The following is a 26,635-nucleotide window of genomic DNA, read 5'->3' as shown; positions in this document are numbered from 1 at the left end:
TCTTTCACTCAGCTTGTTCTTGTCCCGCCTCACTTTTTCTCCAGCTAATTTTACCTTAAATGTTTCACTTTATAACTCAGTTCCTGTTTGGCTCTCATTTCCACTATCTTTTTTGCCCAGTTCCCTTTTTCGTTCATCACACTCCCGCTTTGTCTTTCTCTGACCTTCTATGTCCCTTCCTGCTTTGTTCTCTGGCCCTCCCTCCCTTTCTCTCCAGAGGCGCACCTTGGCATGATGTAGATCTACTCCATACATGGAGAGTTTTTTTGCGTTCTCAAGGAAATGTATTTCTGCTTCACCTGGCGTCATCCCTCTGCAAAGTAAAGAAAAAACAAAGACAGCAATGAGAGATTAATCAGGACAGTGGAACACTGTATGCTGTTCTTCACACTCCCGGTGCCTGAGCCCCTAAACCCTACAGGCCAAAACACTGGAGTTACATTAATACCCAATTTGTTTAAGAGAAATTAGAGATAACAATAAGAAACAATGTCAAGTAGATGTGTTACTTGCCAAAACACTGGAGTTACAGTAATACCCAATTTGTTTAAGAGAAATTAGAGATAACAGTAAGAAACAATGTCAAGTACATGTATTAACCATACCTCTGTTCACTAGGGTGCTGGTTTGTTTGGGGAAACTAGAACACTGTGCAAAAATTGAAGGAAGTATGAAGATTAATCAGTCAATTTGTTTTAAAAAAAAATTCCTTTGAAAAAATTACTGCTGGCAGGAAATGCCAACTGTGAGCTATTCTGCAACCTTACTTGTAATACTGGAACCAGTAGTGTGTGTCAACAAGGTATTGAGACAGCAGACATTCTATCCTGCTTGGGATACGTGTTAGGAGTGCAACATAACCACTTGTAGTATGCACTCTCATATTATCTAGTGTTCTAGATGAAATTAGATGGTAGAAGAAATGTGAACTAATTGATGCACCTTTGTGAAATTAACGTGATTCAATGAGAGCTTAACAAACGATTTATAGAATTGTAATAACTATGTACAAATGATGTAACGTACGTACATAGTTTTATTAGAGATGTGGCAAACTGACATGTTAAATACATTTTGAATGTTTATTATGCTAATGATGTAATTGGAATAATCAAATTAATGTAGTTTAGGAAAAGTGTCTATTGAAAATACTAATGAACTTATGAAAATGTTAATCGTGAATCATAACTGACATGGTGCATTTATTATTTTAGTTTAAGTCGTAGGCTTAAGTTCAGATCAAATTTTTTGGACGTTCACATTTCTGAATTGATGCTTAGATTCCCATGGACATTTTGTAGAAATGTTACATGCTTTTGTGCTTTACACTGCAGGTGGACAACACTTTGTTAGTGAAGAGTAAGGTAATTGTTTCACTAGATAGTTGAGGTATGAAGAAGCTACCGTTGGCATAGTCTAGCGAAGAAAAGGTGGAAGGAGGTGCATTCGCATGGGAGAAGGAGAGGAGACCAAGGACGAATTGTTGCATGGAGAAGGCCACAGAAGGAATCGACGTCATGGAAAAACCGGCGGTTGAGCCTGTTGTGGGAAAACGTTTGAGAAAAGCATCATGGGACATCTGTCGAAAGAGATTTGGTATATGACCCGTGGTAGAGAGGGTTAGCCAGCCCATTCCATTTTGCCTTTTACCTTAGTGCTAACTTGCCTTTTCCTGTTAGTGGCTTTATGTTACTTGACCCGTCTGATGGTGGACTGATTTCTTAGGAAGGCTCTAACCACTGACACCTTTTCTTAACCTTTTGTTCTAAATCCTGAAATAAGGATGCCACTTTAGTGTAAGAGTAGGGTTAGATAGGACTAAATGCGTGGTCCCCATGCATTATAGATGCAGGGAAATCTCGATTTTTGCTTTCTGACTACCTATGTAGTAATTATAGAATTTGTTGTCCTTTTCATGCTCGATAGTGTGATTTTTTTCCAAAGACTTTGATTTTTTCTTAACTTTCCTCTGCACTTTTATACCCTTATGCTGAGATTCGTGAATGTCCTCCTATTTTTAACTTGTAATACATTCTGACTAACCTTTATTTGGTTGTCGACCTGGGTTATTGTGTAGCCACACTGGTTGGACTGTATATTAAATTTGATTGTGGAATCGTCTTGTTCCCCTTTCCACTTTTATGCTGCATAAAAAAGACCATCAAGTGTTCGCCATTAAGGAATGTCTGAGTAAATGGGCCTTTTCCCTTTCAGTAGAAAAGATGACTGTAGGATAACTTGTCTGAATGTCATCTTAATCACAGACCAAATACCGCTTTTGTGACAGTTTTTACCCAAATACCCCTTTTTGTGACTGTTGTGAGGTTTTTGTCCATATCCTTGGAGGCTGGGAGCTCAGTTTAGTTTTTTCAGGGTTGCCCTGTTGTATGGGTAGGCCTGTAGCATTGGTCGTTTGGGATGTTATAGCTGTGGCAGGAAAAAAAATAGTCAGGGGCAGCCGAAGGATGCCAAATCCATGGGAAAGAAGCACACCAGAGTGGGTATTGGGGAAAGTAAAAAATGCATGGTGTTGGGAAAAAGGATTTCATGAGCCCTTTGTAAGCAAGAGTTACGGGGCCAAATGTAGGTAGGCTATTACCGGTCGGTAACGGCCGAATTCGGCCGTTACCGACTGGTAATAGACTTTTCCTATGAAGGAGGCTTTTTTACCGATTCGGTAAATAACGAATCGGTATTTTCCGATTCGGTATTTACCGAATCATCATTTAGCGATTCGGTATTTATCGAATCATAATTTACCGATTCGGTATTTACCGAATCAGTAAATGAGATGTAGGAAGCACTGTAAACAGTGCTTCTGGACTTTAAGGATTCGTTATTTACCAACAACTATTCGTTGGTGGTAAATAACGAATTCCTTTGTAAATGCAAATATGTGCATTTACACCTGTGCCATGTGACATACATACAGGGCATGTATGTGTGCCACATGTGCACACAAGCACTAATCAGGGGTGCAGCAGGATGTCAAAGTGACACCCTGCCACCCTTGACTTTTTCCCAATTTTACCGAATCGGTATTTACCGATTCGCTAATTGATATTCATTCCTAAGGGTCTCCAGGCCCATAGGAATGAATGGCAAATACCGAATCAGTAATTACCGATTCGGTAAATACCGAATCTTAACGATTCGGTATTTTTTACCGATTGATTACCTACATTGCATTTACCGATTTGAGAATACCGAATCGGTAAAATTCGGTATTTTCAAATCGGTAAGTTAAAATTACTTACATCTAGCCCACAGTCCATAATTCTAGAACAGATTCACTTCAGAGTCATGATTGGCACCCTTCTGTACACACTAATTAATAGCCATCCTGATGACTCCGCCATCAAAATGCCACAGTGATAATGCTGTCCCAGGAGCTGTCTCCTGCAACTGCTATCAACATGGAGTGACTATCTAGTTGGGCATTTTCTATGGATGAATGATACTAGTTGCATGATTAGGAAGCACCAGTTGAACTGCCCACTATGAAGGTCTATTTTAGGAAACTGGTAGACATGAGCCAGTCAGTGTGGCAACCTGGATCTTAAAATTAGACTGTGCCACATATAGACGAGAGACCTTGTGGTCCTCCTAATTACAATGCAAGCTTTCCTTGTGTAAGCATTGCTTAATTCGGGCACAGTCCTTCTTTATGAACCCTCACCTCCTCTTGGCTATAGAAGATTTATCTTTTATGAAAACATCATGAAATGGTGAGAGCAGAGAAATTAGTTACTCCACAAGACAATGAATGTAAAAAGAGATTGGTCCGAAAAATGCAACAAAGGCAGGGACAGTGTCTAAGGATAGAGATTGTTTTATAGCATATCTGACGAGGTTAGTTACTACTCAAAACACATAGGTCCTCGTAATGGTTAGAATAAGTCAAGAGAAACTTTGGAACAGATGTTGGTGGCAAAGAGGAGAAAAGCTCCAGAGAACCAGACTAATTTAGCAGAATATAAGAGCACCAGGAATATCCAAACAAACAGGGGTCTTGTTCTTTCATATATAATTTCAAGGTTACGTTGGTTACTTGTTACATCATAAACTTAATCATCTGTCGGAAATGCACATAAGAGCTGAAGGGACGTCTGGAAGAGACATGCGTGGCCACTGGGAGAAAATGTAGGGCCTAACGACAAGTCAGAAGTGTGCTAACTAGGCCCTTCTATCCTGTACCCGCACGTAGAGCCCAATTCACAAAGGTAAACTTAGACCTGAAGTCTGTGTTTAGACCAGAAGTCTAAAGTTAGACTTCCGATCTAAAGTTAGACTTTAGGTGTAAACTTAGACTTCAGGTTTAAGTTTACCTTTGTGAATCAGGCCCATAGTCCGTAGAGAGATGCTTACTGATTTGTTTCATTCCATTCTAATCAACCCATTCACCAACACAGCCCAAAATAAATCACAAATTGGAGGAACTGAAATACTTCTGCAATTCTATAAGTATTCATTAACAAAACATTTATTAGGATCCTCATTTTATAAAATCCTTGACACAGCTACCAAAATGGTCACACAATGGTTGAAGCAACCCAGTAGCACCAGAATATGGTATTTGCCAGGCTGCTGCAACACAACTGCAGAATTTGAAAAGGTTAAGACAGAGGCATTACCCCTGCAAAGAGTAGAGCCCACATCACCCTGGCCTAAGAATCAGATGCCCTCATAAAAAACCTTAATCCTCACACATTGGTTCCTTATCTTTATAATACAAACCATTCCCTCAAACAGAAGCTTGGTCTTTTTTATAGCCATGAAACATCAAGCAAATCCTAGTCTGTTTACTATCACGCGCTCTAATCCAATGGCAGCTATGAGTACCAAATAAATAAAAAACATAAGAAATCATGTAATATTGTGTGTTCCTGAAACTGAACCCACCCAACCCTGAGTTCATCCCAGTGGACAATAACAGCAGACAAGCATGGCTTTAAGTATGTTACTCCAACATGAATATCGACAGCTTCTCTACACAATGCATGGTTTATGCCAAATCACTGACATTCATCATCAACAGATCCTCTTCTTCGGAATACATATTCTCAAGAAAACACAGCATGGTAACAGATAGCCTTCCTCCACAAAATCAAATTTTAGATTCACAAAACTGATTTCAGAAAAAAATCATTCCAGTCTAGACCCATCAAACACAGATGAAATAATGCTCTGGGTGTGTGGACAAAGATGAATTAGGGTTGCAGGATGGCACACGCACTGTCAAAGAAACAGCAAAGTGATAATCAGAAGTCGGTTTCATAAAGAGTGGACACATTTTCAAATTTTTCTAATGTTGTGACCAAGAGATAAGTTAATATACTTGGATTTGGCTATGTTTTAGACTAGGATGACCTGCATATTGTATGAATCTCTTGCTCTCTCATTCTGTCTTTGTGCTCAGTGTTGTGTTGGGTAGCTATGCAAAGGAGACTCATCAAAGCTCAATACTTTGTACATTCCTTTGATGAGCATGACATGGGAGAGTGTGATCCTCTCACCTGTAGGTCCTGTGAAGCTCCATGATTCGGTCCTCAAGCTCTTTGGTTTGGTTGGGTGCAAAGCGTAGTTCGCTGATGTAGTTGCTGGCGTGCTCCTCTGGGTCATAGTCCCCAAGCTCTGCTTGAACCGCGTATGAACCAAGCAGTGCATGTGTGACAAAGGAGCAGGGTAGGCGCCCGCTGATGATGTCAGATCTAAGCTGCAGACAGAGGTAATACCTAAAGTTGCATCAGGAACAACAAAGAAAAAAGAAGAAACCACATTTCAGTATTATTATTAATAGTAGTATTATTATTATTACTGTTCTTATTATTATTCTCGAATAATAATAACAACAACAATAATAATGATGATTATAATAATGATAATGTTATTATTAGTGCAAATAACTTTTAGAATTTCGCAAAATTTGATTTACAAATAGATGGGGCTGATAAGAGAATCATAAAGAGTAGGACTGGGGGTCTGGAAGAAACCCTTTGATGCACAGCTCAATGTGGCTAATGTCCAAGTGTACAGTCTAGGCACTTTCCTGCCGTGACAGACCTCTTTCATCAAGGAAGATGAAAAGGAGAAGTGCCCACTTCCAAAGAAGTAGAACCCCAACATAAAACTTAAAAGACCCAGACCCTAAATTACATTTGGTATCTGGAGAAGGCAGCGGCGGCCAGCATGGCTCGTGGGTGGGGGGGGAGGGGCGAGGTTCGCGAAGGGGAGCTGCGGGTGGGGGTGGTCGCGGATGGTGTCACACTGGGGGGGTGAAATAATTAAAGTAAAAAAATCTAAACTTACCTCGAGGCCGGGTCCTGCATCTACTCCGCTCTTGCTCTTCTGCCTTCGACAGGAACAGGAAGCAGGCCAATGCAGCATTGTGATTGGTTTTGGGCTGAAGGGGTGGGCATGTTCTCCATGCAGGCTGTAATGCAGTCTGCATGGAGAACAGGGAAGTGCGCATGACTGGTTTGCGCGGCCTGAGAGGGACAACCAAACAGTCATTGCGCACTTTGGAGTGGGCAAACCACTCCTCCCCTGCCCTGCGTGCAGAGTAAGCCCGCCACCCCGCACCCCACAAAGCAGCAGGACACGTCAGGAAGCATAAAAAGATAATAGCTTAAAGTTATTATCATTTTATGTTTCTTCTTCTTTACACTGCTTAAAAGCAGTGGGGTGACGCTCCTCCGCTATGGAGGATGAGTGGCCCCTGGGAAAAGGACTGTAAGAAAGGGAGGTTGCGTCCCCGAAAATGTGTCATCCGCCAAGCAGCCAGACAGTCTGTGTGACAAGGGGAAGCTCTGCAAGACTTCTGAATGTGACCAGGAATGGGGCAAAGGCCTTCTAGTCTCCCTGCTGGGTGAGTGGACATAACCCAGTACACCAATATCACCTGCCTTACAGCCCGGAGGACCATTGCCTGCCTGCTTGCCAAGACCAGTGTGCCCTATGAGGGAGAGGAGAGAGTTAGACGGAGTGAGGTCCAGTGAGGAGCCCAGCAGGAGGATTTTCTGAGCTAAGTGTGAGGCTGTGCACTGATCGGGCTGTTCCCATGTGCAGTATCAGCTCTGTGATCTTTATATGCCTTGAGAGGAGCCATGTTGTTTTGAGTCGTATCGGAAGCACTTGGCTGAAAGCATCAAGCAGCACCGCTGTACTTGGGAGACTCCATATGCCAGATGGGGCCATGGATGAAGTGAGTTTTGGCCAGGTGTGCAGAACCTGTGACTGCCAAGATCTGCAACCAAGATGCCAGGAGAGGCTGCCGTAGTGAGTGTTATCTCTTAAGGATAGTCTATGCCCTGATTGTGAGTACAACTGCAACCCCTTATGCCAGGAGGGGATGCCGGTACCACTTTTCCTACAGTTCAGGCCATCAAGCTGGATATAAGAACTACTGTGACCAGCGGGTCGGGTTCACACGCTGTGATCCACTCCTGCTGGCAAAGTTCCTGAGGTTCACACTGCTGAGGATCCCTCCAACACCACCAATCCCCCTTCCCCTCTAGGAGGAACAGCAACTTACCTCTTTTTGGCTTCAGAGCAGGAGCAGCTCCAATCACTGCAAACCAACCGGCAGCGCTAGTTGACAGGAAGAACCTGTGCTGCTGGGTGCTGCTTAATCTGTCGCGAGCGGCCCGACTACACCAGATCCAGATTTGGGGGCACGAGAAGACAGGGTCCTCGCTACACCATTGAGTACAGCCATACTGCCGAGTGGGTAAGACTGAAACTGGGTCTTTGGGGCCCAGGGGGACTTGCTGCTAATGGTGCTGTGGCACCATGCACACTTCCAACTAAATTCCTAAAAGGCCAGGAGGTAGTGCTCTTAGAGCCTAATAGTTTGCATTCCCTGATGTGGCCACCAGTGACTGGGGATTAACAGTAGACACATTACACAGAGGAGGGTGGGACTATCAGAGCCCTGACCTCAAGGGGGAATGTGTTGTTGCTTCTGAATGTTGTATTTGCTTGCATTTGCAGGATTATAAATAAAATTCTACTTTTCTTATAAAAGCAAGTATTTGGATGGAAACGTATTTATTGTTCTTACTGTTTGCATTTTGAGTTAAGAGTCGTTTTCACTGACCTATCTACACTCCCCCGTCCTTCCCCCGACAGAACCTTGACTACTTCACCACAGCTACCACTGAGAGTCAAGTGCAGAAGAGGTACTTGGCCCAGTTGCGTGGGATCCATAGTAGGCAGACCCCAGGACATCAGGAGTAAAAGGCCTCAAACGCTATGGTTGGTCCCGAAGCCCTTTGAAAGGGGTTCTGACAGTTGCAGTTTTAAATGTCTAAAAACACTTTCTTTAACTCTCGTATACAGTGGTTGGAATCCATCCTAATTGTATTTAATTTCATAAGTGTACCTTGATATGTTCATAGTGATTTAATCTGTTTTTGCTTTTGTGGATTTGCATCCTACGCTATTCTATTTCAAGTGAAAGAAGCAATTAGCAAGAAATATCCCTTTCTTAATCACCTTTAGAATGAGCTTCGAAAGTCAATATATCCTACCTATTTTTCATCTTCTGTTTTAAGGGTCAGTAAATATTCAGGACTGATGTGCAAATAACTCAATCATGCACATTTATTTGTTGGCTAACATAACACACACTCCCTGAGCCTCCTTCCCACTGTTCATTTTCATGTATGCTTTGGCACCCCCTGAAAGGACTTTTACCATTACCATTTTTCACTGAGAGGGATTCTTACACTGGTAAAATACAGACTCTTGCTGTACAGCTTCTTATACTTTCAAAAGGAATAATCCATGATCGCTGCAGCCTAAAAAGCCTCGTTTTTAAGCTGACCTGTAAGTGCTGCTTGTTTCAAAGACTGGCCTGCAGTGCTCGGTACACAATGCATGCACCAATGGCTCGCTGATTCTAACACTACTGCCCTGATATGACTTGCTTCGTATCAACACAATAACCTAATTTTGACTAGAACCATTTCATGCGGATATCTTAAAGTTTTTCTCTTAAAAAATGAGAAACGCCAGGCTTGCCGAAAAGCTGGCAATGCCACACCTCACCTGGTAATATCTTCTGTCAGCTGGGAAGGGTCCGGAGGGTAAAATTTCACGGTAAAGCCAAAAATCCAGGGAGCACCTGAGAAAATTAAATAGGAAAGGATGAAAATTTGGAAGACCAAAGGAGGAAAGCTTTAGACAAAATGAGAGGAAGGAGAAAGGAAATAGAAGATGAGCAGCGAAAGTGGAGCTGCAAATGGTACTTGTGGAGAGAGAGACATGGAAAGACAGATAGTCACAAAAACAAAGGCTTCACAGACAGATGGGGAAACATGAAAACACACATACCTTCCTGGTCAGAAAGTTTACTAAACCTGCACCACCATAGGTCAACAATGGTGAGTACAAAGCGCATGAAGAACAATGGCTAGACATTATTACCATTGTCCTGGCCTAGGCTTCTGTTGTCTTCCAGCGCGGAGATACTCCTTTGGGAGTTTATTCAAGCGCTATACAAACTCGCAAATAAATGGTGAATAAGCAGCATTCAACGTATAAGAGAGGATTCAAACTTGTGTACTCTGCAGTTGGCAGAGTGGAACAACTGCCTACACAATATGTCATATTATTGCATAATCCAGACATCAAGGATTAGAGAGCTCTTTGCATTAAATCTGTTAATATAGATCTCTCTATGTCGTAGATTAGAAAAGGCACAAACCCCGCTTATGCCACAAGTTGGGAGGGCTAATTCAAAACCTGATTGGGCCTGATTACTATTCATTGCAGTGCTCCCACATGCCACTAGATGGTGTAGTTTAGCTCCCTTGTTGGTTTTGTTCTGCCATAGAAGTGATGGAGTGGAGCTGCATATAAGTGACATCCCTATGTACCTCTCAAAAGTGGAGGATTGGTGGAGTGAGCTCAGACCAAAAAATCGAAAAAATTAAATGCTCTTCCTGGCGGACCTGGCTGTCAAGGCAGTAGTGTTGCATGAAAGTGTGCAACAATGCCCACAACGCGGCCTGATAGATATAGGGGACCGGCACTTTGTGTGTCAACGCAGTGGTGGCAGCCTCAGTCATGGTGGAGTGAGCTCTCAGACCTTCCGGAGGCTGCTTTTTAGCCAAATCATAACTGATCCTAATGCAGAGGGCTATCCACCTCAACAGAGTCCTTTTCTTCACAACCTTGCCTTTGTTTAACCCTGAGATCCCCACAAAAAAAGGATTACCCACCCGATGGTCATTGGTTTCGGTCGGTGTTAAAGCTTAAAGCCCTTTGAGGGTCTAACCAATCAAATCTCACAGTTTTCAAGTGGTAAGGTAGGGCATAGAATGTTGGAAGAGTAAAGCATCCCCCAGCATAGAAACAAGTCACAACTTTTGTCATGAGGCCACCCGAGTCCTCATCCCCAATTTGTCTAGAAAAAAGTAGTGTCATGACGTCGTGCCGACTGAGCCTGGAGTTCACTCAACCAAAAACGCTGGAGTGATCACAATGAGGAACACAGGTCAGAAGACAGAATGAGCAATGGTGTATCAGCTAGGAGGGAGTATCCATGAGGAATATCAAGACCAAGTTAAGTTCCCACTGTGGCATCATAAATGGTTTGGGAGGAAACATGTGTGTCAATACTTTAATAAACTGCTTCACAGCAGGTGATTAAACTAGAAGGTTGGTCTGGCAAGCACAAAAATGCAGAAAGGGCCAACAAATAGTTTCCAGCAGAGCCGACTGCAAGACCTTACTAGACCAAAGATAAAACAACCTGTAAAACATTCAACACTTAGGGGCTCATTAGGATGGCGGACGGACCTGCGTCCGTCCGCCACCCTAGAGGAGGAGGGACCGTCCGCAGGGGCAGCGGCGGTCCCTCCAGTGCAATTAGGATGTGACCGCCAGCCTGGCGGTCACATCCTCAATATTTAACATTGCGGCGGGTGCTGCTTGAAGCAGCACCCGCCGCAAGGTTTGCATGCACAAAGCGGCAGGCACCGCGCGGTGCCTGCCGCTTCGTGCACGCAAATGCAGGGGGGTACCATAGGTACCCCCCACTCACCCTGGGGGCCCGCAACGGGCCCCCAAAGAATTCACCGTATGCCTTTCCACGGCGGAGAATCCGCCGCGGAAAGGCATCTGTTTTTCGCCATCCTAATATGGCTGGCGGTGTCTGATAGACACCGCCAGCCATGTTAGAGCTTTTCCGCCGCGGTCGGAAGGCGACCGCGGCGGAAAAGCAGCGGACAGATTTTGAGACCCACCGCCATCCTAATTTGGCGGTGGGTCTTTTGTGCCTCCCCAGTGGTTTTTCCGCATCCTCCGAGCCGGCGGTGGCTTCCGCCGGCCCGGAGGATTCGGGAAAACCGCGATCCTAATCGGCCCCTAAGTTTGTAAATAACCTGACTTGAAGACTCTACACCAGGCCCCACATTTGTCCCAGAGCCTGGCATAAATGGACTTTGCATATTAATACTTAGCAGCAAAGATGACATCAACAACCTCAGGTGGTAGACTGAACGCAGTTAACTGCAAGGTGCTCGCGCTCCATGCACAGAGGAGTCGATTGGCAAATTTGGGTGCAGAAGCCTACCCTGCTGCTGTGACAGAAGGTCCTACTGAGTGGTAGCCTGACCGGGGGACGGATCCTCATGCCAAGAATTCCAGGTACCATATTCTTTTCTCTTAATCTGGAGCCTCATTCGGGTTAAGGGAGGGGGTGCCATAGGGAATGAACTGGTGAAAGCCCGGACCACCAGGCATTCTGGAGTAGGCTGGTGGGCAAGGAAGTCAGGTTTGCTAGGTGCCAGTATGTGTAGTCCGCCCACCTGCCTGTTCACCAGCAGAGAAAGCCAATACGTATACCAAGTGACCATGAACAGGAGAAAGGGCTCAAGTGAAGGAGGCCAAGGTTCCAAAACTTCTGTAAGGACATTTGTCTTAACTTCAAAATAAGGCAGCTGTAGGTCCAGGACATTACCAGCAGGTTGAATCACCACAGCCAAGAAAGCACTCTCCTTCAATGGGGGTGCAAGAGGTAATATCAACCCTGTTTCTGGGGAAGTTTTAATCCCACTTGCCTCCTGTAATTCCATGTAGAAACTGCCTTTTCATAGTGAGGAGGTAAATTATCCACATCGCCCCCATTCTCATGACCGGTTTAGAATCAAGCCCAGTACACAATTGAGTCTTTGGGTATGCCTCCATTATAAAGGAGGCAGAGGATCAGACTGGGGAAGGAGACTGGGTGTGTCACAGCAGCTTCAGAGCATGACCTTAGATGGGGTCGAGACAAAGTTGGCATGGTGTCACACAGTAGAGTCGGCACTAGACCTGTCCCAGGCCCTGGAACCGAAGTCGATGGGGAAGGGACCAGCACATGCCAGTAGCGGAGTGGAAATCTGCACCAGATTCTGTGTGGAATCTGAGATCAGTTTCAGGGGCTCAGATGGCACAGAGGACCAGGCCACTGGCAGTAACTGGACTGAAAGCCCCTATGGACCCTTTGGGGCCCAAAGGCGCACCACAGGGAGCGAAAGTGTACCAAATATGCACAGCATGGCCTCCTTAAAGGACTCGACCTGCTGTAGCATCTCCAATGTCCTGAGGAATTCGTGGCTCATTAGGACCACCTACGGAATTGGCTCCTCAATCAGGGATTTGGGCAAGAATGAGCTGCAAATTGATGCCCTCAGGACTTCTTTTTAGGTAAAGTGTGGCAGAAATCCACTTAGACTGAATTTGAATTACCGTATGACTTGGTCTGAAACAATGACCTCTTATGGGAGCTGCCTCGGGATCACATTGGAGAAATGGACTTGAATCTAGAGTGGGAATTGTGTGACATCTGTGACTTCTTCCTGTGTTTCATGATGTAAGGCTTCACTTCACAGTGCCAGATCGTTTTTGGGTACATGAGAGAGCATGCATCCCATGACTTGGATTCATGCCTTAATCCCAAACACAAAAGACACACCTCGTCATGACCTGCATCTGCTTCTGCAGCCACGGCATAGTTTGAAACTGGTAGTTCTGGTGGGGCCATTTTCCTTGCACACCTCATTCAGTATTTGGGAGTTGTTGAAAGGCCAACTAAAATGGAAGTGGTGCTCTCGATCTAATTTTGAAGGTGCAGTAAGAAAAGAACTGACGTCTCTGCCCCGTCACTTCTGTGCGGAGTCAAGCCAAGTTGGAGACGCATGGGGCTACCTATCAGCGAGCAAGAGCACTGCAATGAAAGTTTCCATATCCTGTCTAGTGACTTGAGAATATTCTAAAAGGAGAGAAATCTGAGGTTAGAAGTGCCAATCAGAATATGTTTAGGTAAGGCAGGGTACAAAGCCTGCCTACTCCACAAGTCGAGCACAGTGTGAAGCTTGTTATCCTACAGGATAATGATCTCAGAAAAAAAGATGGATTAAAAACCCTGTATACATCAAAAGTAGATGCTTCACAGTGGCTGCGTGCTCTACTGGTAAGAGTGGGTATGACAACCATTTATTTATCATGCAGAGAGAAAGAGAGATCATTTAAGAAGCATACACCACTTACTTCTTATCTGCTTCTTGATTTCTTTAGAGGGATCCAGCCAATTCTGAAAAAAAGAAGAAACATCTCCAGTAGTTCATAAAAACACACTTCAGTTAATAGATCATGCTACATTAAATTTCTCATATGTAGCCTACATAGTTTAAATTTCCTCTTCTCTATCTGATGCTGGTGACACTAATGTCTATTAGTTGTTAAAGAACCAAAGAGGCATGGATCACTCCATTGCTTCTGTCATCACTGAAAGCAGCCACCTATGACGACAATCCTCTGATCTACAATCATGAGAAAACCTCCGCATTGCACCTCATCTTAATGTCTCCTTCACCAATACCTCGTGCACATAATTTTCTCTTAAATTGGAGAAACACTACCTTTCTTCTAGAAACAAATCTTAGCCCAGAACCCTTGGTAGTTAAAATACATCACCCATATTGTTTGCCAAAGGTTTTGACAGAGCAATGGTAACACAAGCGCAGATTTACATAGGCAGACACAATCTCTTCAGTCATGCCAGCAGATACAGCAAAACACAAACAGACCATTTCAGCTGATAGATGATGCCCTCTGCATACCTCACTTCGCAGCCACCTTCCAAACTGTCCATAATCAGACACTCACACCATCCTCCTGAGGCATGCAGGCATTGAAGGCAAAGCCCTAAAATTGATCTAATCGAATCCTTTGTGATTGCACCAGTGCATGGGCAGTCATACAGGTCATCTGTGGATTTTTCCCAGACACCATTATTTCTCATGAAACTCTCAATTTATTCATGGAGCCAGGACCAGTGAGAGCTCTTTTCACCGACCAACAACTTCACAACCATCTCTTTGCTGGTGATGCTAGACTCTTCTTTAAGATATCATCAACTTATGATGTTGGTTTCCCAAACATCCAATCCAAGTCTGCATTGCAGCGTTGTGATTGGCTCAGGGGAGCCTGTGTGCCAGGGTTCTTCCTGCCGGGACTAGAGATGGGAAGAGGAGAGGCGGTGGCCAGCTGCTCCAGGTATGTCTTTTTCTCTTTTTTTTCACTCCCCCCCCCCCACCCCACCCCCACTACCCCTATCCGGTAGCAGCCGCTACTGGTTTGTAGACAAGTATAAAGGGGAAGAAATTCTGAATTTTCCTTTCAACAGGGACAGTGGACACAAGGGTAATCTAAACTGAAGGATTTAAAGAATTTATATTCTGCTGTGTTAAATAATGACATTTGTTTTCACTGCCACATGAATGTAAGTAGTCACAGCTGGATCATCTACTTATGGAATTTAACCAGACTGCAGAACTCTATCCTATATATTTTCCCACTTGAAGGTGGAAGTGATGATTGTTGCTCAGTCTTATAACAGCCACAAGTTGTCATGGCGTGGGTGCAGAGTTCACAAACCAAACACCGGGTTTTGCACCCTGTTAGGCTAACTTTTTTTTAGGGATTTCTGTTAAATTAAAAATGTGCACAAATACACAATAACATTGATGATTTGAATTACCCTTCCCTCCTTGTCCCTCTTTCCCATCCCAGTAATAGGGTCACGAGGCACACCCACAACCCGAAACAGACACAGTGATTTGCTAAAAAAGTGCTTTATCCTTAAACTCTATCCCAGGCAATCCATTTGAGGTGGATCCTGAACATTTACACATCCTGTTTTGTCTGTCTCTCGAAAACAAGATTCCACATAAACTGTACTATAGGTAAATCCTGTCATGGTCTAGACTTCCTTTTTTGGTGAAAAATATGACTGCATTGTTCTTTGAACTTAGGTGCAGTTTTGACTCTTTCCTTCAACGGGCTTTAGATATTGCAGTGATTGGCAGATGTTACCTTGGCTAGGCTTCTGAAGACCCCATGTGACTCAGCTTCAACAGGGCCTTGGCTTGGCTAGAATTATTTTCCTCTGGATTATTGGAGTCTGGTTTGATGGGTCACTCATCCTCCTCCTTTATTGAAGTTTCATGTATGGTGGCCACTTTAGACTGTCAGACCCTGGCCACTTTAGACTGTCAGACCCTTGCTCCTCATTTAGCTCTCCCTTCCGTTTCTGGACTAGGACGTTGAGGTTCAGTAAGCAGGACAGTAGGGGTGAGCTTTGGGCCTAGAGTTGTAGGTGTACAATTACCAGCATGCCATTAACTGTGGTCACCTGGCGACACTTGAACATGCTCAATGTCTTGGGTTGTGGGGCAGGTAGCCACATGCATACAGGGAAAGCCTCCTAGGAACAGACAAAGAGCATGTCTTGCCTATCTTCTTACCATGAGGTCTTAATGGAACACAGGAAAAGGGAACACACCAGCAACTGGATTCAAGATTTGTTCTGGCAATTGGTACTGGGTGCTGTTTTCATTCATTACTTATGCCCTCCGGGTATGCAAATCTACCTGCTTGTTTTCCATACACTAGCCTCTTGTATGTGAGTGCGTGCACTTTGTGGGTATGGTCATGTGCAAGTTGTTTCAATCTTTCAAAGATTGGGATATACTTACTATCATTTTCACCGCTATTTTCCTGGAGTAGGAACTTGAACTATGCAGCTTACTTTCTCCTTATGACTGCTGAGTTTCAGCTTTGTTTTCTTTGTTTCCTTGGTATTAGTGTTGGTTAGTATTTCTAACTTATGCAGGAATTATTGACCTGGATTTTGTTTTTCGGCCTGGCTTTTATGCCCCTAAGGTTGCTGAGTGAGTCATTTGCTCACTACTCATATTGTCAGATGTCCTGGTCCCTTCAGTTATGAAACCAGAACGATCAACCCTCCATCCTTCTGATTCAAATGTACAGTTATGTTCGGTAATGATAATTTGCATTTTTTACAGGCGCCCGAAAAGGCAAATCCATGGAAGCAAGCAGTGAATGAAAACAAATTGTTTGCTTTCTACAAATGTTTGTTTGATAACAACAGCTTCTGTTTACGGTGGCTGGAAAGGGTGATTGTTTCTGATGCTGTTAGGTAAGGGGGTAACATATTGATGCTTCTGGTCACTGGCAATGCCCAGCCGTGAGCTCTTCTGCTCATGGTGGTCATCCCAGCTCTCTTACCCTTTTCGCATAGTGAAGATTTGAAGGGGCACTCAACCATCAGTTTCACTGCCCTCTGAATGCTGCCCTGGATCCCTTCCAGGGTGGGGGTTAAGACTGGGTGTATACCGTTACCTTTGAATCACAGTTCAGCTAGCTATGTGGTTAGGCGGTTACAGAGTGCTAGTGTTTATTGCAGCATATGTCATGGAGTTTCTTATCATTAGCTGCAGGTGGGTAAACATCAGTACTCAATTCATTGGTATAATAGTTATATTTTGTGTTTCCTTAAAGGATCATGGACTCTGTTCCTTATGGATTACTTCTCTATACTGCGTCAGCCTGGTAGTGCCTAGGCATTTTCCTATAAATGACATATCCTGACCAATGAATTGGGATTTGGAGGTAACGCCCTGATTAGTTAGCAGATTCACTCAATACTCCAGTTCCTGCCTGTCCTGGTGGATGTATCAATCACTCTCCTTGCCTTCCAGCTCTACGCTGGGTCTCCCACACTGTACTGTAGTGGAGCATTTCAAAAGCACTTGAAACCCTATCAAGAACTCAAATCACGTTCTGATGGTTGGCAATATGGCTACTGAGGACCCAATTCACAAAAGTAAACTTAGACCGGAAGTCAAAGGGCCTGATTAACAAAGGACCTCCATACTCGTTGCGGAGGACCCATAGTCATGTCAGGAGGGCCCGCACTAGTGTTGGGGGCACTGTACTCGTGGCAGGACCTCAGCAAAGGGTAACTGCAATTACAGAGGCCAAGATGGCAGCATCGAAGGACGCTTTGCAATGAGCTCCGTGGTCGGCCCGCCTAATATCCTTCTTCATCCTATCTTCTACCCGGAGTACCAGCAGAATTTGCCCGCAGACAGTAGGTGGCCGGCCCAGGTCTAATGGAGCCCCAAAGAACAAGTTACTTACCTTCGGTAACGCTTTTTCTGGTAGATACTATATCTGCCTGTGGATTCCTCACCTTGTGAATACCCCCTTGCGTCAGCAACATTCGGAAATTCTTTTTTTTTTTCGTAGCCTCGCGCCGACGTGGACTCCTGACGTCATAGAGACACGACCTCGCTCGCGACTCCGCTGACGTCACCGACGCCTATAATAGGCCCACGCCGGCGTGATGACATCAGTTCCGCCCTTTTTTCCGTGCCATCGAGGCACACGGACGGACCAATGACAGTAGAAATATACAAGTATACACAGTACACAGTACTCAAGGCAAAACACACAGTGTTAAGCAAAAGCAGGAAAGCAACTGAAACATTTCCTTGACAATAAAATATATATATACATTACACTACAGTAACTCTGGCATAGAAGAGTGGACAACGGGGAGGCGGGTGGGTCGGTGAGGAATCCACAGGCAGATATAGTATCTACCAGAAAAAGCGTTACCGAAGGTAAGTAACTTGTTCTTCTGATAGATACATCTGCCGTGTGGATTCCTCACCTTGTGAATAGAGTCCCACAGCAGTCCCCACTCCCGGAGGAGGGTGTCCACTCTTCTAAACCAGGAAATCCTGAAGGACAGAGCGCGCAAAATGGCCGTCCCTCCTCACTTCGGAATCCAAGCAGTAATGCTTCGCGAAAGTGTGGAGGGAAGACCAAGTCGCCGCCCTACAAATATCCTCCACAGGCACACCTCTAGCCAATGCTGAGGTTGAAGACTTAGCTCTAGTTGAATGAGCCCTTATACCCTCTGGTGGTTCCTTACCGGCCAAAGAGTAGCAGATCTTTATGCAGAGGACGATCCATCTCGATAAAGTTCTTTTATGGACCGCTCTTCCTTTCTTGCAGCCAGCAAATCCAACGAAGAGCTGGTCTTCCAAGCGAAAGTCCTTGGATCTGTCCAAGTAAAAGGACACCGCCCTCTTAGGGTCCAGACGGTGCAGTCTCTCCTCCTCCTTGGAAGGGTGAGGGGGAGGATAGAAGGTAGGTAGGGTAATGGACTGTCCTAGATGGAAGGGAGTTACCACCTTAGGCAGAAAAGCAGCCCTGGTCCTAAGAACCATTCTATCAACATGAATGGTCAGGAATGGGGGCTTGGAGCTAAGAGCTTGAAGCTCACTAACCCTCCTTGCCGAGGTTATCGCAACCAAGAAGACTGTCTTAAGGGTAAGAAGCCTCATGGGACATTTGTGGAGAGGCTCAAAGGGAGCCCCCATCAAAAAGGTCAATACAAGATTTAAATCCCACTGAGGCACAATGAAAGGTGAAGGAGGGAACATATTAGTAAGACCCTTCAAAAACCTTAAGACCACAGGAGACTTAAAAAGAGAGGGCTGGTCAGGCAAGCAGAGAAAAGCCGACAGCGCCGACAGGTAACCCTTTACCGTGGCAACCGCCAGACCCTGCCGCGCCAAAGAAAGAGCAAATTGTAGAACATTAGACAAATGGGCCCTCAAAGGATCAACAGACCTTTCCCCACACCACGTGACAAATTTCGCCCATCTATAAGAATAGATGGACTTAGTGGAGTCACGCCTGGCTGACAAGATGACATCCACAACGTCAGGCGGGAGGGAAAAGGAATTCAGGTTGCCCCGCTCAATCTCCAGGCATGAAGGTGCAATGTCTGGAGGTGGGGGTGTAAAACCTGCCCCTCCATCAGAGAGAGGAGGTCTGCCCTGAGAGGGAGACGGAGCGGCGGGTGAGAGGAGAGGTGGAGTAGATCTGTATACCACACCCTTCTTGGCCAATCCGGAGCGACCAATATGACTTGGGCCCGGTCTTGGCGAATCTTCCTCAGAACCCGAGGAATCAAGGGTATGGGAGGAAACGCGTAAAGGAGTTGATCTTCCCAACTCAACTGAAACGCGTCCCCCAAGGCTCCTTGCATCGGATACTGGAGACTGCAGAACGACAGGCAGTGCGCATTCTCGCGAGTGGCAAACAGGTCCACCCGAGGAGTCCCCCACATCTGAAAGATGTCGTGAACCACCTCCGGGTGCAGCCTCCACTCGTGGTCGGCAGAGAACTGCCGACTGAGACTGTCTGCACGAACGTTCAGAACACCGGCCAGATGATTTGCCATCAGACAAATCTGATGGTCCTGAACCCAGGACCAGAGACGCAGAGCCTCTCTGCAGAGACACTGCGACCCTACTCCTCCCTGCTTGTTGATGTACCACATCGCAGTCGTGTTGTCCGTCAGGACTTGAACAGACTGACTGCGAAGGGAAGGGAGGAAGGCCTTGAGCGCCAAACGTATCGCCCGCAATTCTAGAAGGTTGATGTGAAGCAACCTTTCCTCTGGAGACCAAAGGCCTTTGACCTCCAGATCCCCCAGATGAGCACCCCACCCGAGAGTGGATGCATCCGTTATCACCGTGGCCACCGATGGGGGAAGTTGAAAAGGCTTTCCTTGGGACAGATTGCCTTCCACGCCCCACCAAGACAGATCCGCTGCAGCTTCTCTGGAGATCCTCACTGACTCCCTGAGGTCTCCGTTGTGCTGATACCACTGCCTGCGGAGACACCACTGGAGCGCCCTCATGTGCCAGCGTGCATGGTTGACCAACAGAATGCATGAAGCCATCAGACCGAGCAGGCGAAGGACCTTCAGGACTGGAACGACCGCTCCATTGTAAAACAAAGGAATCATCTCCCGTATGTCGCGAATCCTTTGAGGGGGAGGGAATGCACGACATACGGTTGTGTCCAGTACCGCACCTATGAACAGGTTGCGCTGGGAGGGCACCAGGTGAGACTTGGGTACATTTATTGAAAAACCCAACCTGTACAACAACTGGGTTGTCTCCCGCAAATGATGGAGCACTCTCTCTGACGACTCCGCTTTGATCAGCCAGTCGTCTAAATAAGGGAATACCGGAATCCCTGACCTTCTGAGATGCGCCGCCACCACTGCCATCACCTTGGTGAAGACTCGAGGCGCAGTAGTAAGTCCAAACGGAAGGACCGCAAACTGGTAGTGCTGCGATCCCACCGTAAAACGGAGATACCTCCTGTGCGACTTCAGGATTGGGATGTGAAAGTAAGCATCCTGCAAGTCGAGTGACACCATCCAGTCTTCTTCTTGCAGCGCTTGAAGAACCTGAGCAAGGGTGAGCATCTTGAATTTCTCCTGTTTCAGATAGAGATTCAAGATCCTGAGATCCAGGATTGGACGAAGCCTGCCATCCTTCTTCGGAATCAGGAAATACCGGGAGTAGCATCCCTGACCCCTTTCCTGCTCTGGGACCACCTCTATCGCACCCTTTCTTATCAGAGTTAAAACTTCCTCTTGCAGAAGAGACAGATGCTCCTCGGAGCAATACCCTTGGCAAGGAGGGAAATTGGGAGGGAATTCCCGAAAGGGAAGGGCATACCCATTTTCTACAAGATTGAGAACCCAAAGATCTGACGTAACCGATTCCCAATCCTGTAGAAAATGGGTAAGCCGGCCCCCAACCGGACCCACATGATCCTGAATGTCGGATCTAGGGCTGCTTCTCAGGGGCAGGAGGGTTGGAGGAAGTGGAGGAGGAAGAGACCTGACGTCCACGAGGACGCACTCTTTGCTTTCCCCTGTAGGACCTGTATAAGGAGTTTTGCTGCTGCTGTTGTTGCTGCTGCTGCTGCTGGCCTTGCCGGGAATTCCGAAAGGCAGGACGGCCAAAACCTCTGAATCTTCTGCCAGTTGAAGAACCTCTCATTTGGAGACCCAGGGATTTAGCAGTCGCCTTGCAATCTTTAAACCTCTCAAGGGCCGCATCAGCCTTCTTCCCAAAAAGGCCTGAACCATCGAAAGGAAGATCTAATAATGTCGCCTGAACATCAGCCGAAAAGTCAGAGGATTTCAACCAGGCAGACCTCCTAGTAGCGACAGCAGTGCCCATAATGCGCGCCACAGAGTCTACAGTATCCAAACCGCTCTGAATGACCTGGCGAGCCGCTGCCTGAGCGTCAGAGATGACTTCCTCAAAATCCTTCCTGCTGTCCTCAGGAACTTTTGGAACCAGAACATGTAAAGAGTCCATCAGAGCGTGTAAATATCTCCCCATCAAGCAAGTGGCATTTGATGACTTCAACGCCATACTGGCAGAGGAGAAGGACTTCTTTGCCACCTGATCCTGCTTCTTTGCTTCCTTCTCAAAAGGAACCTGAGGGAAAGCACTAATGTTCTTTTTGGAGCATGCAGCCTGAATGATCAAACTCTCCGGTGAAGGGTGAGAGGTTAAAAAGGCAGGATCATCAGGGGCAACCCTGTATCTTCTGGCTACACTTTTAGAGACAGCTGGAGCAGACAAAGGTTTTTTCCACACCTCCAGAATGGGCTCTGTTAGAGCCTCATTGAAAGGAAGAAGAGGTTCCACCACTGAACTCGGAGAATGGAGTACTTCAGTCAGAATGTTAGATTTGAATTCTGCTGTAGGCAAAGTCAACTTAAGCAGACTGGCAGCCTTTCTCATAATCAAATGATAGGGTTGAATGTCCTTAGAAGGAGTACTAGAACCTGATGGTAACTCCCACTCTGGAGAGAAATCCAGGCTTCCTGCTTCTGCCAAATCTTCAAAAGTATCTTCATCCAACTCACCCTCCTCGAGATCAGATTGTGAGTCCAAAAACCTCCTTTCTTCCAGAAGGCGCTGAGCCTCTCTTCTGGATCTCATCTTGATCCGTTTTGCCCTCGGATCCACCATCGGCTCCGACGGATTCGGAATCGACGTCGGGATCGAATCCGCAGGTTCAGAGGGATGTGTTCTAGGTCGACCCGGAGCTGGTGAAGCCGGAACCGGCGTCGACGGCTTCGGTGGAGCCGGAAAATGCCACGGCGGCGTCGGAGCCGGCATGTAAGGCATAAACGGAGCCGGAGGGTAGGAGTGAGGGACTCCTAAGTTAAACGCCAAAGGACCCATGGGACCCGAAGGTGCACCAGAGGGGTACCATGACCTCGAAAAGACTCCATACATCGCGTTGAGAAACGCAGAAGGGTCCTGGCCTGGGGCAGGAAATGGTGGATGAAAACCTTCAGGCCTGTCTCGAGGAGCGTTCGGATTCGGCTCACTTAAGGGCTCGGAACCCTCATCCTCATGAGGCTCCTCCTCATCTCGGACCGGGGACGGCGCCGGAGATGGATTCGGAGCCGGATTCGGAGTCGGAGACGGAGCCGGAGACGGCGCCCGTGACTCAGAAGGGGAAGCCTCACCTTCAGGTTCTGGATCCGAAACTTCAATGGTCACCACCTTCGAACGAACCTTCGGTGACCTCGACCTCGACCCCGACTCCTTACCAGAACGACGTCGGGACTCATGTCTCCTCTTCTTATGTTTCCTCTTCTTTGAAACATGGTCCGAAGCCGACTTCGAAGACGACCTTCCTCTAGATCTAGACCCGGACCTCGATCTCGACTTCGACCTCGCCCTTCGAGAACGAGACTTCGACGATCTTCCTTTTCCAGCTTTCATTTTAGCCACCAGGAGCTTCGCCTCTCTCTCCCTCAGGGCCTTCGGGTTCATTTTCTTACATGAAGAGCAGTCCTCCACATCATGGTCCGAGCTCAAGCACCAGATGCAGTCGCTGTGTGGGTCGGTAATGGACATCATTTTGCCGCATTCTCTGCAGGGCTTGAAGCCGGTCTTTTTTGAAGACATTGTCGAAAAGACAGGATACAGAGACGCAGAAATTGTTAATAATAAAGACAACAAAGTATCAGTTGGCTACAGAGATTCCCGATAACCGTTAGCGTCGACGACGCGGAAAAAAGGGAACTGATGTCATCACGCCGGCGTGGGCCTATTATAGGCGTCGGTGACGTCAGCGGAGTCGCGAGCGAGGTCGTGTCTCTATGACGTCAGGAGTCCACGTCGGCGCGAGGCTACGAAAAAAAAAAAGAATTTCCGAATGTTGCTGACGCAAGGGGGTATTCACAAGGTGAGGAATCCACACGGCAGATGTATCTATCAGAAAGAATACTCCGTGGGGCCCATTGCTGATGGTAGCAGCAGCGAGGCCTGCGTAGCCGGGCACTCTCAGAGAGGGCTGCCGGTCGATTGAAACAGTGGAACGGCGAGCGGCATTGAGTCAGTATATCCAGCTGGGGACAGGGTGGCTCTGGTGCTGCTGCACCCTGGAGTGGTCGGACACTCACTGCCGGTAGACAGAAGCAGCAACGCCTCACTGATCGGATGCCCTAACCAGGAAACACGGAGATCCCGGGGCAGCAGACAAAAGTGTGGTCCCCGCTGGAACTGGCTCTGTCGGAGTGCATGTGGAAAGACAGGTCACAGAGAGGGGTCCAACAAACCAAAATAAATCAATTCACAGTGCAGAACCCAACAATACGCTCAGAGCCTCCGGCTGTGTACGCGTCCACAACAATGGGCCCCGGGGTTGAGCCCTCAGGCACCCAGATCCTGGCCGCTATAGAGACCTCCAGCTTATTGGTTCAGGCGAAGATAGAGGCAGTTTCACTAGATGTTGGCCTACTCCAGGTCGACCTATGAGCAGTGGTGAAAAGGTCCCTAGCCACCGACCAAAAGGTATCGACATTGGAGACAGAGGTCTCCTCTCTAAAACCAGCTCTAACAGAATTAATCACGAAAACAGCCATGCTGGAGTGCAGGGCCGAAGACACAGAGAGTTGCTCCCGCAGATGTATCCTACATTTTGTGGGCTTCTCCGAGTGAGCGGAGGGCTCTAAGCCTGAACTGCTTCTGGAAAATTGGATCAAAACACCGCTGCCCATGGCGCCCCTTTCCCCCTGCATCGTGATAGAGCAGGCGCCCTGGGCCCCTGGGCCCCCTCCCCCGGTGGGAGCCGCACCTCGCACTCTCATTGCTAAGATTCTCATTAATAGAGTCCGCGATCACATCCTTCCAGAGGCCAGGCATATGGATGATCCAACCTTTGAGAACCACACCATCTGTATCTTTCCTGACTACACATGCATTGTGCAGCAACACTTGATGTCCTTCGGGGGCGTAAAGCAGAAACTTAGGGCAATGGATCTGCAGTATATGTTGCTATACCCAGCAAAACTAAAAGATATTCATGAGGAAAAAGCCCACTAATTCACAACTCCTGAAGCAGCCTGGGACTGGTTGGAGAGGAGAGGAGACCAACGAATACCAGCTCCAAGGGGTTCCAGCAGACTCCCATCAGAGCCTTGGGTTCTGCGCATGCCTCGGAAGCGCAGAAGCTGGAACAAATATACCTCACGGTCCACCCAAAGAGTGGTGGTGCGACGAGATGGCTTCCTGGACCTGGAACACACCAGGTCCGACAGTGAGGGCGGTCAGACGGCCCAAGTAAGTCAAGCTCTGCTGCAGGTGGAGCGCAAGGGAGCCAGTGCAGCCAGATAGGAAGCCAGTGCTGGGGACATAGTGGAAGACACCCACCAAATCACCAACACTTGAGCACACCACATGGATCAGATGCCTCATGTTTCCCAGCTTGAGCTTCATAGCACTCCAGAGGGGTCTGGTGAACGGGATAAAGAGGAAGAACAAACATAAAGAAGAAACCCCTCAGAAACTCACCTAATGTTCGCCAAGGACCCTTAGAACAGATTTGAAATGTCGAGTACCACACTGTTGTGGTACAAAAATATAGTGACAAGAATATCGAAGTCAAGAATATCGACATCCTATCTACATCATGGTAAGTACAAAACTATAGATACAAAAATATCGATGTCTAAAGTATCGTTAAAAATATCGTTTTTTTAATGTTAAAACAATAATGTAAAATAGGAGGAGCTACGCTAGCAACCAAGATGGCCGCATAAGCTCCCGGCTCCGCCGACCTCCGCCAGTTGCTCACAAATCCTGACGATTATCCTGACTTCTCACTGGCCTCCCGTGCAGCTGATGTGTTCCTGACTCTAAAGGTGCAATCCCGGAATTTCTAGCTGCTTGAATAACGAAGATACGCCGTGTTCCATTCTCGGCCTAACCCAGAGTTGAAGCCGGGGCCTCGATTTCTAACCCAGCCGGGTTGGAGTTGAATAACATCGGCCGTGGGACATGGGTAGCGTCCGGTCTCCCGAAGTGGAGTGTTTCTTGTCCGATTTGGATGGTGGATCGGTGGCAGTTTTCTCTCGCAGCTACGGCGACGTGACGCATCGGTTGCTGTGGTCGGGGGGCCGCTGCCCGGAGGCCCCGTTGGGCTCCCGGGGTCGATGGGCTTGGTTCCTCGCTGGCGGCGACGGTGTTGAGATCGCGCTTTTGAGAGTGCCCACAGTTGTCATCGGATTTGCCTGTGCCTGGTGCCCCGGAGTAGTCGACCTCCGGGGTTCAGAGACCTGCTTGGTCGCTTCGTGAGGGGCGATGGAGCGGGTGGAATGTATACCGTCGCTGCATACTGTAATGGCCACCATTGGGGAGCTCCATTCACAGGTCACCGCCATCATCCAGAGGATGGTCGTAACGGTCGATATCATCCGCCGGAGACCGGACTCCGACCCTTTGTTGGTTTTGGAACAAGCTGTTTTACCCGCGGAGCACGAAGCGTCTGAGACGGCGGGCCCCGCGCTGACGCCAGACTTGGTATCTTTTGTCGACCCCCGAACGACTGCTAGCAAGCCCCGGACTATCGAATCTACATCATGCCCTGTGTCGATACTGCCCCAGATGGACATGGAGGATCTTATATTTCAGAGCGAGTTCTCCAGTGACCGTAGGATTGTTACCTCACCCTTTTTCTCCTGGATGGTTCAAATACGCTCTAGCGATTTATCTTTGGTGGACAGCGGACATCGTTTGACTCTTAGACTTTGTGTACTATTATCCTGGCCTCAATCCTTCCGTACTGACTTTGAACTTTCTCAACATTTTGATACTCTCATTGGGATGGCGGATCGAGCGGACAGGGCTTGCATGAAAAATCGCAGTGGCCAGGGTTGACTTTGACTGGATGGGTTTGAACAATGACTTCATTTGATACGGGATTTGTAACCTATACTAGTGCGGGAGTTGGGTGGTTTTTACAAGCTCCCCCCCGTCTGATTTTAATCGTTGCATTTTATTATTCTGGATACGTATAGAGGCGGGTTGCTACTGGCGGGGGGTAAGGGAGACCGGGGGCCTGTTTGATATTTCCTCCTCCACTCTTT

General features: G+C 47.0%; 1 protein-coding gene across 8 annotated transcripts in view; it reads right to left on the bottom strand.

The window, feature by feature from the left end:
* The window catches only part of EPB41L1 (erythrocyte membrane protein band 4.1 like 1), a 574,086-nt gene that overhangs the window by 118,645 nt on the left and 428,806 nt on the right, over window positions 1–26,635 (bottom strand). For all 8 annotated transcript variants that reach the window (XM_078652088.1, XM_078652086.1, XM_078652087.1 and 5 more), the window contains 4 exons: window positions 13,540–13,582; window positions 9,052–9,127; window positions 5,517–5,735; window positions 226–313 (listed from right to left, as the gene is read on the bottom strand). In XM_078652088.1, the coding sequence (XP_078508214.1) occupies window positions 226–313; window positions 5,517–5,735; window positions 9,052–9,127; window positions 13,540–13,582 (426 nt within the window). The remainder of the gene's footprint in view (window positions 1–225; window positions 314–5,516; window positions 5,736–9,051; window positions 9,128–13,539; window positions 13,583–26,635) is intronic.

The sequence above is a fragment of the Lissotriton helveticus genome, chromosome 7 (genome assembly GCF_964261635.1).
Source record: "Lissotriton helveticus chromosome 7, aLisHel1.1, whole genome shotgun sequence".
Classification (NCBI taxonomy): Eukaryota; Metazoa; Chordata; class Amphibia; order Caudata; family Salamandridae; genus Lissotriton; species Lissotriton helveticus.
The sequence above is the reverse complement of the archived record's forward strand: the minus strand, read 5'-3'. Positions and strand labels throughout refer to the sequence as shown.